This window comes from Mesoplodon mirus (genome assembly GCF_964341445.2).
Source record: "Mesoplodon mirus genome assembly, chromosome: 6".
NCBI lineage: Eukaryota > Metazoa > Chordata > Mammalia > Artiodactyla > Ziphiidae > Mesoplodon > Mesoplodon mirus.
Window position 1 is genome coordinate 34,296,776 of NC_138982.1, and position 15,438 is coordinate 34,312,213.

At 35.3% G+C, this 15,438-nt stretch overlaps 1 protein-coding gene across 5 annotated transcripts in view; it reads right to left on the reverse strand.

Annotated features, from left to right (window-relative positions):
- The window catches only part of LRCH3 (leucine rich repeats and calponin homology domain containing 3), a 127,109-nt gene that overhangs the window by 64,626 nt on the left and 47,045 nt on the right, over positions 1–15,438 (reverse strand). For all 5 annotated transcript variants that reach the window (XM_082626051.1, XM_082626050.1, XM_082626048.1 and 2 more), the window contains exons 3-6: positions 14,965–15,091; positions 11,711–11,816; positions 7,519–7,655; positions 6,259–6,368 (exon numbers count right to left, since the gene is read on the reverse strand). In XM_082626051.1, coding sequence (XP_082482177.1) covers positions 6,259–6,368; positions 7,519–7,655; positions 11,711–11,816; positions 14,965–15,091 — 480 coding nt within the window. The remainder of the gene's footprint in view (positions 1–6,258; positions 6,369–7,518; positions 7,656–11,710; positions 11,817–14,964; positions 15,092–15,438) is intronic.

Below are 15,438 nucleotides of genomic sequence, written 5' to 3' on the forward strand. Positions count from 1 at the left end.
GAGCGAAGCCCGAGCCTCAGCTACCAGCCCCCAGCCGCCCCAGCAGGTAAGCAGACAAGCCTGTCAAGCTGGTGAGTGTCAGTTGGCACCAATCCTCCGTGCGGGAATCTCTCTGCTTTGCCTTCCGCACCCCTGTTGCTGCGCTCTCCTCTGCAGTTCCGAAGCTTCCCCCTCTGCCACCCACAGTCTCTGCCCATGAAGGGGCTTCCTAGTGTGTGGAAACCTTTCCTCCTTCACAGCTCCCTCCCACTGGTGCATGTCCCATCCGTATTCTTTTGTCTCTGATTTTTCTTTTTTCTTTTTCCCTACCCAGGTACGTGGGGAGTTTCTTGCCTTTTGGGAGGTCTGAGGTCTTCTGCCAGTGCTCAGTATGTGTTCCATAGGAGCAGTTCCACGTGTAGATGTATTTCTGATGTATCTGTGGGGAGGAAGGTGATCTCTGCATCTTACTCTTCTGCCATCTTCTCCCAGATCCGGGTTGTTTGTCTTTTTAACATTAAGTATAAGCAGGTATTCTTTAGATATTCTGGATACAAGTCTTTTGTCATATATGTATTTTGTAAATATTTTCCCCCAGTCTGTGGTTTGCCTATTGTTTTCTTAATATTTTCTTTTCGTAAATAGATGTATTCAATTTTCATTAAATTTAGCTTATCATTTTTTTAATGGTTATTGGTTTCTGTGTCCTCAGAAATCCCTGCCCACCCCAAGTCACAAAGATATTCTTCCATATTTTCCTCTAAAAGTTTTATAGCTTTAGTTTTTACTTGTTTATAGCTTTAAGTTTTTACTTGTTTTAAAACATAGTTTTAAAAGTTAGCTTAATTTGAAGTCTAAAACATGACAAAGACTCTGTTAAAAATTGGTCTATTAGCATTTCATTTAATAAGACTGCCTAGGGTGAAAACAACTTTCAATGGTACAAATTTAAAATATGTAGTGTGCTTCTGGTATCGGATTTTTTTTTTTTTTTTTTTGCGATAAATGGGTCTCTCACTGTTGTGGCCTCTCCCATTGCGGAGCACAGGCTCCGGATGCGCAGGCTCAGCGGCCATGGCTCACGGGCCGAGCTGCTCCGCGGCATGTGGGATCTTCCCGGACCGGGGCACGAACCCGCGTCCCCTGCATCGGCAGGCGGACTCTCAACCACTGCGCCACCAGGGAAGCCCCTGGTATCGGATTTTGTATTCCATGTATTCTTACACAGTTTGTGTACGTAACTTTAAAAAAAATTATTGTGTCATGCTGTCACAATGAATCAGAACCTAAGGTACAGGGAAAGAGCAGTGTATTTGGATTTCACAGATAATCTAACCAACTATTAGCTCAAAGAAGTCGCTTAACCTTTGTAAAATGAGGTTAAACATTCTTACTCATATGCCTTCACATAAAGTGAAAGGTGTTAAGTAAAAACAAAAGAACACAAACAAAAACCCTATGTGAATGTAAGACATTTTTATAACTTGTCATTTATTTTTACTGATAAAGATCTTACTTTGTATGTATTTAGTAATATACAGACCTATTTGTCCAATGTGCTAGACATGCTCTGATTATACAGATCCAAAAATATAGGTATTTTCCAGCTATCTAACTCATTTTCCTACCCTCCACTACAAAGATCATTTAGCAAAATAAGTGTCTGAGTATAATTCTAAAATTACTTCTCTCTAAAAAGAAGTAATGAATTTCCCCCAACTTCTTTTTTTTGTGTGTGTGTGTGTGTTATGCGGGCCTCTCACTGTTGTGGCCTCTCCCATTGCGGAGCACAGGCTCCGGACACACAGGCTCAGCGGCCATGGCTCACAGGCCTAGCTGCTCTGCGGCATGTGGGATCTTCCCAGACCAGGACACGAACCCGTGTCCCCTGCATCAGCAGGCAGACTCTCAACCACTGCGCCACCAGGGAAGCCCTCTCCCAACTTCTTATCTTGAAAACATTCATATCTACACAAGAGTTGGGAGAGTAATACAATGATATCTATTTGCCTTTCATCTAGATCTCCCAATTGTTAGCATTTAAGTAAAATGTTTTATGTGTACTATCTACATGATATGTCTGCTTTTATGCCTGTTTTAGAGTCCAGATCTTAAGGACAGGTACTGTGTGTGTTTTATCACAGCAAAGTCAGGCCAAGGTACCTAAGTTTAAAAGCTTTCTGATGAAATATATATTTAAGCCATACTTAAAGAATTTTTTTTTGCAGATGCCAAAAGAAATACATGTATTTCGGGATTTACTGAACAGTACTTTTTAATATTATGTAAAATTTTCAAGTAAAGATTTTCAGATTTCTGGAGGATACTGTTTTATATAATGTATTTTCTGTGAAGTGACCAATCAAGGTAAGCCTAATTTTACTGTGCTATTTTATAACTGGGCAACATAAAGAGAATAGAATCTTTGCATTAAGCTATCATTTTATCTTCTTTATTCAGTTACCTTTAGCTTCTCCACATATTTGCTCTGCCTCAGAGATTAGACTGATAAGATTAAAGTGAGACATAGGTTAACCAACTCTCCAGGTTTGTTCAGGATTTTCCTGGTTTTAGCACTAAAGTCCTGTGTCCCAGAAAACCCCTTAGTCACAGGTGAACTAGGACAGATGGTCACCCTATGTATAAATATGGCCTTTGTGAGGCCAGGAAGAGTTGTGCCAGCCAGGCTCCAGCTATGTCCTGTTAGAAAGTCCAGGCTCTTCATTAAACTACCTAGCATAAAATGGATTCAAATGCTTATGTTACTCTGTGTGGCAGGGAAATGAACTGTGAATCAGTATAGTGCAGTAAGGAGTTTAAAATATGGCTTTTTTCAAATAATTTAACAGATCTGGACTGATAACTTGGCACCACCATTTCTTAGCTATGTGACTTTAATTAACCTGTTTTACCTCTTTCAACCTCTGTTTTCTCATAAGTTAAAAAAAAAAAAGAAAGATTAACAACACCTATCTCACAGAGTTGCTATAAAGATTACTTGAGAAAATATAAGCTAAGGACCTGCACAAAGCATTAAATAAAAGTTATCATTCTATGAAGAATGTGTCCTTAAGAGAGAGTCACTAAATCTGCTTCATTTGAGTTTAGTTCACCAAACATTTATTGAATACCAGGCAGTTTTCCAGCTGCTTAGAATATAAATATGAATAAAGGATGGCCACTGCTTTCACAAGCTCAGGCTTGTTGTAGAGAATTAATTCCACTAGTGGGGTTACAGAGGCAGGACTTTTCTTACCAGTGGCTTAGTCATTCCTTAGTTTTGGCTCACTGCCACGTCATCATAAATAAATATACTTAGTCTATAAAATAAAGGTGCTTAAAATCATCACAGCAAAAAGGCATAGTTCACTTTAGATCACTATTTTAAAAAATATGTGCCATTGTATAAAATAAGAAAGTTATCACAACAGTGTAAATTGCTAAAGGAGGTGGAAACATTTACATCTGAAAACGAGTAAAAACATTTGTGACCTTTATAAAGTGATTTAAGAAAGACTGTGTTGTTTTTATGCTACACAAAAGTAGTTAGAAAGTTGCAACTAAGGACTGAAATTACCACAGCAGTAACTTGTACTGAATACCTGAAGAGCTACAGGATTAATAAAAATTCTCTTCAGCAAGACAGGGCTCTTAGACTAAATTTGTCCAAGATCACAGTAGACAGCTAATAACTCTAATGCCTAATATTCATATAGGGCTTTATGGTCAGCAAAGCACTTTCAAACACAGGTCATTTTATCCTCACAGCTACTGTTAGAATATAAACAGGGTAAAGATCACATTGAAGAAACCAAGGTTCAGAGAGGTTAAGTGAGCTGCCTAATAGTACAGAGATCCAGAGCTAGAACTAAGGCCTTCTGACTCCATGACTGCATTTTGAATAAATGCACTGCTAACTACAATGCAATCTGACTAATCTGTACCTTAGTGAGAAAGAAATGAAAGTACGATGTCTCATTTGCTGGTGCATGAGGAGTTGAAGAAAATATTTTTGTTTTTTATATATATATATAAATAAAGTAACATAACTCTGGAAAAAATGGAAAATGCATAAGACAGATGAACCTAGGGAGCATAATTAGGGATTATTATAGGGATTGTAATATATTAGATCTATAATTACTAATTCCTTTAGAGAAACATGACATGTTTATGCTAATTAGACTTCCCATTTAGGAAAGGTTTCTCTATTGACTCAAGCCTTCCTGTATCTCTTAGCAAATACACACAAGTCTCTTGCCAGGATTTCTTAATATGTTTTTAAAGTAAAATAATGAAGTTGCTATATTTAAAAAAAAATTAGGCCAAGACTAATTAGTCTTCAAAACTAAGGATAGAGTCACAGAGAGAAACAGATTCTGCAATTAGCACTGCAGCCCGCAACCAAAGCTCACTCTTCATACAGGTAATGATGCTTCCTCCTTGGTTTTTTCAGGCATACCCTCATATACACATACCCAGTAATCACTATTCATGTCTTACACACAAACCTCAAAGGTAACAGTAGCAGTTTAATGTTCCTATTCTGCTATTTCAGGAGAGGAATACTTTTCCTTCCCAAGGATTACTAACTCCAAGGGAGAAAATAAATTAGTGTATGTATAAAAGAAAACCTACTTTTATTTGTTGTACATCTTTTTTAAGAGTACAGGAGTAGAAACTTTTAGAAATATTTAAATAGGAAAAACAAAACTTTCTTCTATAAATAAGAAACAAGAGTTCCATGTGATAGGCAATAAACCGAGGTAGGAGGAAAAAGAAATGAAAAGGAGATAATGGAGAAAATTTTAAATTCTTGGTATTAGTGGTCTGGGTCTCCTCATATCCAACCCCACTGCCAAAATCCTTCCTCTAAGAAAGTCTAGATTACCACGCTGTATGTAAGACCTAATCCCTACCATCTGTCAAAACCTTTTATGTCCTCCTTAACACCACATATGTGCTTTCAGTCCTCTCAGAGTTAAAAGGGTTTATCTACCTACCTATCTATCTTTCTATCTATCTATCTATCTATCTATCTATCTATCTATTGGCTCTGTTGGGTCTTCGTTGCTGCGCGTGGGCTTTCTCCAGTTGCGGCTGAGCCCGTGCACTGCAACTACGGAAGCCTGCGCGCCTAGAGCACCTGCTGCTCAACAAGAGAAGCCACTCCAATGAGAAGCCCCCTTATGCCTCATTCACACAGAATCTTCCTCCCTTTCAGAGTTTATCACTTACTTGAACTTTTGAATATGCATCTGCTCTTCCGTTTTGTTTTTTTTTTTTTTTTTTGCTGCGCCACACAGCTGCGGGATCTTAGTTCCCTGACCAGGGATCGAACCCAGGCCCCCTGCACTAGAAGTGCGAAGTCCTAACCACTGGACCACCAGGGAAGTCCCTATGCATCTGCTTTTTACAGTTTTCTTTCCTTCAAATTATTTTTGTATTTTTAATGCCTGCTTTTAGAAACTCTACCAAAATAGAAGTTTGTTAATCTGTTTTAGACTAGGACACTAAGAAGGTTAGGACTGTGCTTTTACATAAATGTGACAAGTTCCAAGAGAAGGCCTAAAGCGTTCTCTTTTGAGTAAAGTCTATGAATATTACTGCACCTTCACTGAGACATCAATTTTGCCTCTTTAAAGGCCTTCTGAATTTAATACCTGCTACTTAAGATTGTTCCATTGGTTGGGAATGCCAAAAAGTAACTTTGTAAAATTCAGGTGTTATATGTAGCTGAGGAATTCCCAGACTTAAAAGATCATGAAGTGACATTAACGGTCATCAAATCCAAGCCCTTCACTCCCTCTGGGAAAAATGAAACCCAAAAAGTTTGAACGACTTGCCTTAAGTCACAGAGCTAGTTAACAGGAGAGCCAAGGTTAGTATTCAAGTCACTTAGACCAGTAGTTTTCAACTGGGGACCCCTCAGAGCATATTTGGCAATTACTGGAGACACTTTTGTTTGTCACTTTGGAAGGTGCTACAGATGCCAGGGATGCTGTTAAACACCTTCCAATGTATAGGAGAGCTCCTCACCACGAAGAATTATCTAGTTCAAAATATCAACAGTGCTGAGGTTGAGAAACCCTGACTTAGGACTATGCTTTGTCACATCTATGTAATCAACTTTTACTTAACATAAGCATTCTGAGAAAAATTGTGTCAGAATAGGTTATTTCCCTTTGGTCAAACAAAGAGTCAGGTAAATTTAAAGGTTCAGTTTATTTGATTCTCTGTGAGATGGAATATAATAATAAAAGAATACAACATACTCACCAGGAGCCAAAACCCATGGGTCTCCTGTCATAATCTGGCAGATCTGGAGCAATCTTACAAGCCTGTATGTTCAGGTATTTAAATATGTGGATTTTGCCTTTTATACATATCTAAACAAAGTAACATATAAATACAATCAAATTATTACTCATCTGAAATATACGTGTTCCCTCGCCTTTTAAAATAAAAATATTTTTACTTAATATATATTGGAAATAGAAGGCATTTCTATCAAGTACATACAGTAATATTGAAAATGTACTGATTATAACATTATATCATTTGTTACTTTAGGCATTTAAGTGATATAAATGTAGGTTTTTGTTTTCTAGTCACTAATGTTTCAGTAACATATAAAATAAATAATTTATGATTATAAACACTGTTAGAATACCAAGTAAACTTATATTGATTGGTTAGGCATAGTCAGGGATTTAAAGCATTGCTCCCCATGGATTATATTGGTAACTTTTGTTTTTAGGAATCCAACAATCATGCACAATTACGTTTTCAATCCTACTTCCTGTAAGAGAGAAAAGCAGGAAATGATTTAAAAAGTTATATACACTTCTGTTGCTACCTACTGACTTCTGTCCCACAGTCAACACACAAATTCTTTAGGATTATGAGACCTTTCTATAGTTATGAAGTTTACTCATAAAGTTTAACAGTTGCCATACAGAGGCCTGTACAAGACCATCAATTAATTGCAGAGTAAGGAAAGCTACAGTGAAAAATATAAGCTGGTCAACACTTGTTAGACTACAGAATGTCTAGAATCTATTTGTAAAGCTACCTTATTAAGTAGTTTCATTTCAGTCACTGATAAACAAATGACCAAACTGACTAAACAAGGAACTTAAGATTTTAGAAAATAGGAAAGTACAAAAACAATGGTCATGAGAAATACATTGATGATCTTTAGTTCTGTAAGCTGAGTATTTTGTCTTTAGCATTTACATTGTCTACATTTAAGTTTTACTAGAAAGAAATAACTCAAATTTTATCAGAAAAAAACTTTAAGGAAGACTCCTTCAAATTAAAAAGAAGTCAATTTAGTGAAAGGAAGAACATTTTTGGAATATTACCTATCTTCCATCCTATGTTATTCAAGGCTTCTAAAGAATACATATAAGTTGTGAATTTATTTTAAAAGAACTTAATTTCCAAAAAAAAGATAAATACCTATAACTTACAACTTTTAAACTTCATCTTTTGTCAAAAACGTTCATAACATACTTCAAATCAACTATGGTTTACCTGTGCAGGAGGAGATTGTAGTGGATTATTATCTAGGGTGATCATCTGTAGGTGCCTGAGATTCCGATAACAAACAGGGATTGTTGTAATTTTATTGCAGGAAAAGTCTAACCGTATCAAAGGCAACTCTGCTAGCTCTGCAGGGAGATAAGGTAGAAATAAACAATTAATGATATTTCAAAGCTAGACAATTTTTTTCAGGAGCTTCTAGCTAAATATAATGGATTTAACATAAGTATTCACCTCCATTCTTTCTTAGTGATTAACTGATATACAGCAAAGTGGCGTTAAATGAAATCTAGTTGCTTAGGGATGGTAATATTAATGAAAAGCAAACTGTTTGACCCCTTATAGAACAACAGAAAGTCTTAGAAACTAGGTCTGATACCACAGAAAGGTGTGAATAACACAAGGATTACATGATAATCTGTATAAAGAACAGGTTAGATGCCTAGATCTTCAATCCCAACTCATGCAGCTAGGTAACTACTCCTTTCCAATCATGACAGGAGCTGAACTGAAAGGCTCTGAACTCAAGGACCGCAGGCACAATGGAAAGTCAGGATGAGTCCCCTGCTGAAAATGGAGGATTTAAGTAAAAGTCTACAAACTTGACCACAGACATTAGCACTTTCCTCCCCAACCTTACCCCGTCCCCAGCTCCTGACTGGCAGTAGTTAGGAACATACACAACACTGTAGAAGAAGGAAAACATCTTTCTCTGGAGAAACTATATTGTCCCATATAAAAGGGCTTTAGATATTGATAGGGAGTTTCCCCTATTAAAATATCCAGCTTACTGCTTAACTACTATTATACAATTCCTGCCCAGTATACTTGGCATTTCTAATTAGCTCTATACAGACAGTACATGATCCACAGACATTTAGAAGAGCCTCCAACGTGTAGACAGGAATCAAAACACGCAAGCCAATCGAAAAAAAGAGCTCTGAAAAAATAGGTAATATATAGGAAATAAAAGAAAACTTTGAAAAACTAGAATTAATGTCTCTAATTTCAGAGAGATAAAATACCAAATTACTGAAACAAGAAAGGAATGTTTTTTTAAAAAATCAGAGAAAAACAAGGGTTCTTAGAGATGAAAAGTAAGATGGCAGAAATTAAAAATTCAGAGGAATGGTTAGAGTATAAATGGTTGGAACTGTTTACCACCTGGTTAAACAAAATGAAGAAATGGACAATAAAAAAGATAAGAAAACCATAGGATCAATTAAAGGTGTCCCATATCGAATTCACAAAAATTCTAGAAAGAGAAAACAGAGAAATCAGAAGACAGGAAATTATCAAAAAAGAGATATAAGACAATTTCTCAGAACGAAGGATGTGAATCTCTGGTTTAGATAGAAGCCCACCAAGTATCTAGTTTATTGAATTAAAACAACTCATACTACGGCACATCATCATAAAACTTCAGAGCAGTAGGGAAAAAAAAGGGAAGACCTTAAAATATTCCAGAGGAAAAAACTGGTAACAAACAATGGACTGGAATTAGGAATGGCATCAAATTTTCAACCATTAAATTTTTTTTTTTTTTTTTTGGCCGTGCCATGCAGCATGTGGGATCTTAGTGCCCTGACCAGGGACTGAACCCATGCCTCCTGCAGTGTTAAGTTTTAACCCCTGGACTGCCAGGGAAGTCCCTCAACCATTAATTTTTAAAATTGAAAGCTAAAAGCGAAAAAAGACTTGAAAATCATTTGACAAAATAATTTCCAACCTAGAATTTATAACCAAATTATTAATCAATGGTGAACACATAATAGAGATATTTCTTTTCAAGTGAAATCTCAAAAAATGTTTTCCTATGACCTGTTCTCAGGAAACTACTAGAAGATGCCCTTCTAGCAAAACAAGGGAGTAAAGTAAGAAAGAGGAATTATTTGTCAGTTATACCTCAATAAAGCTGAAATTAAAAAAAAAAAGTAAGAAAGAAGACATGAAGTCCAGGAATAAGAGGAATAAGAGTTCAGCAAAGAAGAAGAAAAGCTAGGCAGAAAATAAGAGAGAACAACCAGTCCAGACTGGAAGAGAAAGAAAAAAGTTTCAATGAGGGAGATATTCAGGGGAAAAAAAGAAAGATACATAATCTGATTGGTTTGACTAATAAGGTTGCTGGAAAAAGAGGGAGGAATTAGCCACAGGTACATAAAAAGCTAAGTAAATTTTTTTAAAAAGGACTTACTAACTCTAGAAAAACAACAATAAAAACAAGATGTCAAAGTTGATAAATCCAGCAATAGCTGTAAAAGCAGATCATTTAGAAATGTGTCAGCAAATAGTAGTGGAAAGAGTCAAAGAACTTGAAGGTATATGCTTCTGGCCATTGAAACTGGAGAGAGGAATGGCTGAGGCAGGAGAATGCTATTATTTATTCTAAGCTTTTTATTACTATTTGACTTTTTGAATAATGTATTTGATAAAAATTAAAATTAATTTAAAATCAAAATGACAATATAACAAAAGATGTAATATCTTTATCTACCAAACTGTAATATGTTAGAGATCACCAAGGAACATGAACTTCCACACTAACTTGTGTAGGTGTTGGATGAAGCTTTCCTGCCATCTCAGTTTAACTGAGTATGCTGAGATTACAAGATAAGTCTACAAAAAAACATTTGAAACTATCTGTGTGGCAATTTTCTTGGTAATATACATTCAAAATAAGATAGAGAAATAAATTAGATGATAAAACTATCAGACTGCAATCATCATCTGAAATCCTGGATTTTCATTTTCACCAAAACCCCAATTGTTTTGATTATTTAATTTCATATTAAGTCAGTATTATTGCATTAGTAAGCCTTTAAAGATCAACCACAGTAGGTGGGTCCTGAGTAGAGGGGTAATCCTGATAGAAATTTTGAGTTATATGTCAGTCATGATTTTGGTTGGTACTGCTAATGGCCTGCATTCCTACTGCTGAGGTGGTAGAAGGCAGAACCAGGAGGAAATGAGGAAGGCTCTGAAGATAAAAGGTATAAAGGTTACAGGACAAGCCTACTGAGGGGAAAGATATGCAGGATTTTGGGTAGTATGGTTGCAGTAAATGTATAAAAGTAAAATGGAAAAGTCACTTTCTGAGACGCTTACTCGGGATCAAAAAATGTCAAAGCTACACACACTAGTATATTAGAACTCAGTATCATACAGGATCAAATTGGTATAAACATCTGGATTCTACAATGAAGCAAAAGCATCATTAGTTAATTCAATATTTACTGTACATTAGAAGTTGTATTTTGTAGAAGAACCTAGATAATCACTGTCATGAAAACATCTTCTAAAGATTCCTTATCTTTGAGACAGACATTCTGAAATATTTATAGATGAATTTCTGGAAGTTGTTTCAAGCTCATCTAGAGGACAGAGCAAGAGAAAGAGGATGGGAGTATAGCTGAAACAAGAACTTCCATGAGCTAATGACTGATGTAGCTGGGTGATTCGTTGCTCTCATTTAGATATTAAATTTTACATAATAAAATTAAAGAAATATTTATTCTGATTTAATAAAATAATGATTTTCACCATTTTCACTTTCTCTTATAGCTTTCTCTTTCATGAATTTATATTTTTGAACAATTGATCAATTATACTTAATTAATTTGTTTAATCATTTTTATCATTCAAATACATGTACCAGAAGTTATAGTCAGCCTAAGACAACCAGTCTCCTAGTGCAGTCTCTCACTCCATTCATTATTCATTTTACACATCACCTCCACACAGTTAATTAGCCTCTATCTGAACATTTCCAGTGAAGGATAAAATTATTAAATTCAAATCAAGTCCATTTTAAGTCCGTCAGTGCTAACTGCAGGAATGTTTTCATTATACTAAACTATCCCCTTATCAAAAACATGTTATGTTTCTCCTAAGTAGTTATGCCAACTGAAATTTCCAGTGCCCTGACCCTGAGTTATTGATTATATCAGTTAACAGGATCTCAAATTACAATCACTGTTCAATAGTTATTGGAGCTTTTCACTGAAGAGTCTAGCTTTTAAAATCCACAACAGAACAGATAGCACATATTAAAGAAACCATTACATCTCAAATACTGGCTGTAACTTTTATACATTTTTGAAGTGCCCATCAGTCTGAGAGATCTTTAAAATAAAAAGGCAAGAAACAAAACAAAACAAAAAAAAACTGTTTCACAATTTCTTACCTTCAGGCAAACGTACTAAGTGATTTCTTCTTACATTAAGGTCTCGCAAGGCCTCCAAATTACCAATTTGGGAAGGGATTGTTTGAATTTCATTGCAGCTCACATCCTATTTCAAAAAGATACAAAGTAAAGAATTGTACTAATATTACAAACTTGCATGCTTTAAACTATCTGCAAAATGAGGTTGGACAAGATAATACCCCTCTTGTTGTAAAAAATACTATGATTCTGTGTCCAAGAGTAATCCCATAGTTTGCAATAGCATTTAATTTCTAAAATGTATAGGCTTTTGACTGACTCTATACACTGTATATAGATGTACATTAATTTTGTGAGCAGAACTAAAATTAAATGACTTAAGATGTGGAGGCCTAGAATATCAGATCAAATGAAAATGTTGGTGAAAAGGTTAAAAAAAAGGTATTAAAACATCTTTAGGACAATATTTTTATTTTATATTGTTCTAAAGAAACTAGAATAGGAGGCCTAGAATATCAGATCAAATGAAAATGTTGGTGAAAAGGTTAAAAAAAAGGTATTAAAACGGATCTTTAGGACAATATTTTTATTTTATATTGTTCTAAAGAAACTAGAAGAAAAAACAAAACTATGATAAAAATTATAATAAAATTATTTGAAAGGAAATCCCATTCTCAAAATACAAGTTCAACTATTCAAGAATATAAAATAAAAATGCACTGAAGATGACTCAAATCATTCTTTATCAAACTGAACATGAGGGAAAAATAATAAAGTACACATAACTCAAAGGCTATGGAAAAAGTAGATACTATTCTATTAGCAGCTCATCAACCTGATTCTAATACATATATTAGGTAGGCCTTCTGGTATCTTGGCAAATAGCTTGGTTCCACTGGTTCTGAAAAGAGACTGACTACAAGGTTCCAAGATTGATAAATTCAGGATTCCATAATTCTGAGACCAGCCAGAATTTGTAAACCCATGCATAGCAACAAGAAGCTGCCTAGGTTAATAAAAGCTCTAAGATGCCACAGTAACACTTAAAATTCCTCCAATATATAAATAAAAAGAAAATACTGAGACTTGTTATTAGAAAAGGCCGCTTACAAAAAACTTCAATAAGCTTCAGACATTATTTTTAAATCTTCCCAAAATATTCTCAGAAAGAAATAATACTATTTTTACCTTTCCTACCCATTCATGATTGAAGTAGAATCAGAAGCTAGACTTCTTAGCCCAGTGCTCTAGGTATCAAAGCTAAAAGTGTTCTAAAAGAAGTCAAGAGATCCCTGGTTAAGAATACGCCTGCCAATGCAAGGGACATGGGTTCAAGCCCTGGTCCGGGAAGATCCCACATGCCACGAAGCAACTAAGCCTGTGCACCACAACTACTGAGCCTGTGCTCTAGAGCCCATAACCCACAACTACTGAAGCCCACATGCCTAGAGCCCATGCTCCACAACAAGAGACTGCACCGCAATGAAGAGTAGCCCCTGCTTGCTGCAACTAGAGAAAGCCCGTGTGCAGCAACAAAGACCCAACGCAGCCCCCCCTCAAAAATAAATAAAGAAGTCGAAAGGATAGGAAGATTGAGTCTGAGCCAGAAGGGAATAGCAATCTATAATATTTCTCTCAGAAAATATGTATGTTGAAAGACAGCAGTTTACTTTCACTAAAAAAAAAATGAAGGAGAAAAAAAAGGAAAAGAAGGAATAAGGATGCTGCAGAAAGACCCATGAGGGAATCAGGAGCATTACAATTATTAATTTTTACTCTGCCACAAGCTGTTTTTTATGACTGAAGTATCAACTCACTTCTTTCGTAGAAAGCTAAAAGCACCTTCTGTGAGACATATCTATCTCTTAAGCATTTAGGATTCAATAAGTAGAAACACAAAGTTTAAATAGTGGTCTAGTATCTAGACTCTAAATTTAATATATTTGTGAATTGTTATATGTGACCTTTTATATTCATAATCCACCTGAAAAAAAAAAAGTGACCCAACATGTGGTCCAATTAGACTTTATGTGTACTGTCAGTTGTCCCTCAGTATATCCAAGGGATTGGCTCCGAGGATACCAAACTCCACGGATGCTCGAGTGTCATACAAAATGGTGCATAATTTGCGTATAACCTACATACATCCTCCTGTATGCTTTCAACCATCTCTAGATTACTTATAATACCTGATACAACGTAAACACTATGTAAATAATTGTCACACATGGCAAATTCAAATTTTCCTTTTTAGAGATTTCTGGAAAAAAAATTTTTTTTTAATTTTATTTCTTTTTTTTTGGCCATGCTGCATGGCTTGTGGGATCTCAGTTCCCCGACCAGGGATTGAACCCGGGCCCTTGGCAGTGAAAGTGCAGAGTCCTAACCACTGGACCACCATGGAATTCCCAGGAAATTTTTTAAAAAAATATTTTTGATTCACAGTTGGTTAAATCCACAGATGCAGAACCTACAAAAACAGAAGGCCAACTGCATTTATTTTTTGTTTATGATGTACATACATCTTTGTTAATAAACCTACATGGAATTATACTCCCAAATCTCAATGGACATAATTGTATTTGACCATTTCAGAAATAGGAATCATGGGTTCTGGAGTTAAGGTAGACTAGTTTCAAATTCTACTTCAGTTATGGAAACTTTGGAACCTCTGGCAAATTACTTAACCTATCTTGAGTGCTAGTTTCCTCAGCTATAATATGATGATAACAATTCATAATGTTATTGTGGTGATTAAATAAGAAAAGTCTTATTCCCGTGCCCAGAACAAAAGCACTCAAGAATAACAAGAAGTGGTAGGTGAAGGTTAAGCTTCTTAGAAAATATAAAGAATAGCTCACTTTAGAGTGGGAACTAGGTTCTAAAGATAGCCTATAAGGTAAAAAAGTAAACCTGACCTTTGTACTGCCCATTCCCTATAGGCACTAACCAAAAATCAGAATACTGATGCTATTAACGAGATTTAATTTAAAAAATTCCAACCCTTTATTAAATTATGTCTCAAAAGTTTAATAACATAGAATTACTTAATATTGATTAGAACCTGATTAAACTTTGATTAGACTTGTACTTTCAGTTCTTTCCTAATTCTGTGTTGAAGCACTTGAGAGATCATCAATCAGTAAAACTTCATTATCAGTACTTGAAAATAACTCAAAACCACAAGAGTATGTGTGTGTGTGTATGTATACACACACACACATACACACACACACATATATATAAAACAATCAAAAAATGAAATATTAACTTACAAGTTCTGTTAAATGTCTGAGATGTCCAATTTCTTCTGGAAGTGAGACCAATTTGTTATTACTAGCAATTAAGACTTTCAATGGTAAATCACACAAGTGTACTGGCAATGTTGACAGCTGGTTTCGACTAAATGGGTAAGTAGAAAAAGAGAAGTCAGAGCCCACCACTCAAGGAAAAAAACTGCCGTCTTTCTCATTCTATACTAAGTATACTAACAAAGGTAAGTCTTGCAAGGAAGAAACAGGATATTAGATTTGAGTTCGAGTCTTCATTTCCTCACTTGTCAGCTTTTGTGTTTTTAGGCACAGCGTTTAATTTATCTGCAATTACACAGATTCCTCATCTGTAAATCACAGACAGGGCTTACAGGACTCTTGCACCATAAAACTCCTTTGTAAATAATGAAGTGCCATATAAACAAAACATTATTATTTTATTAAACTTAAATTTATATAGGAAAAAATGATTTTAAA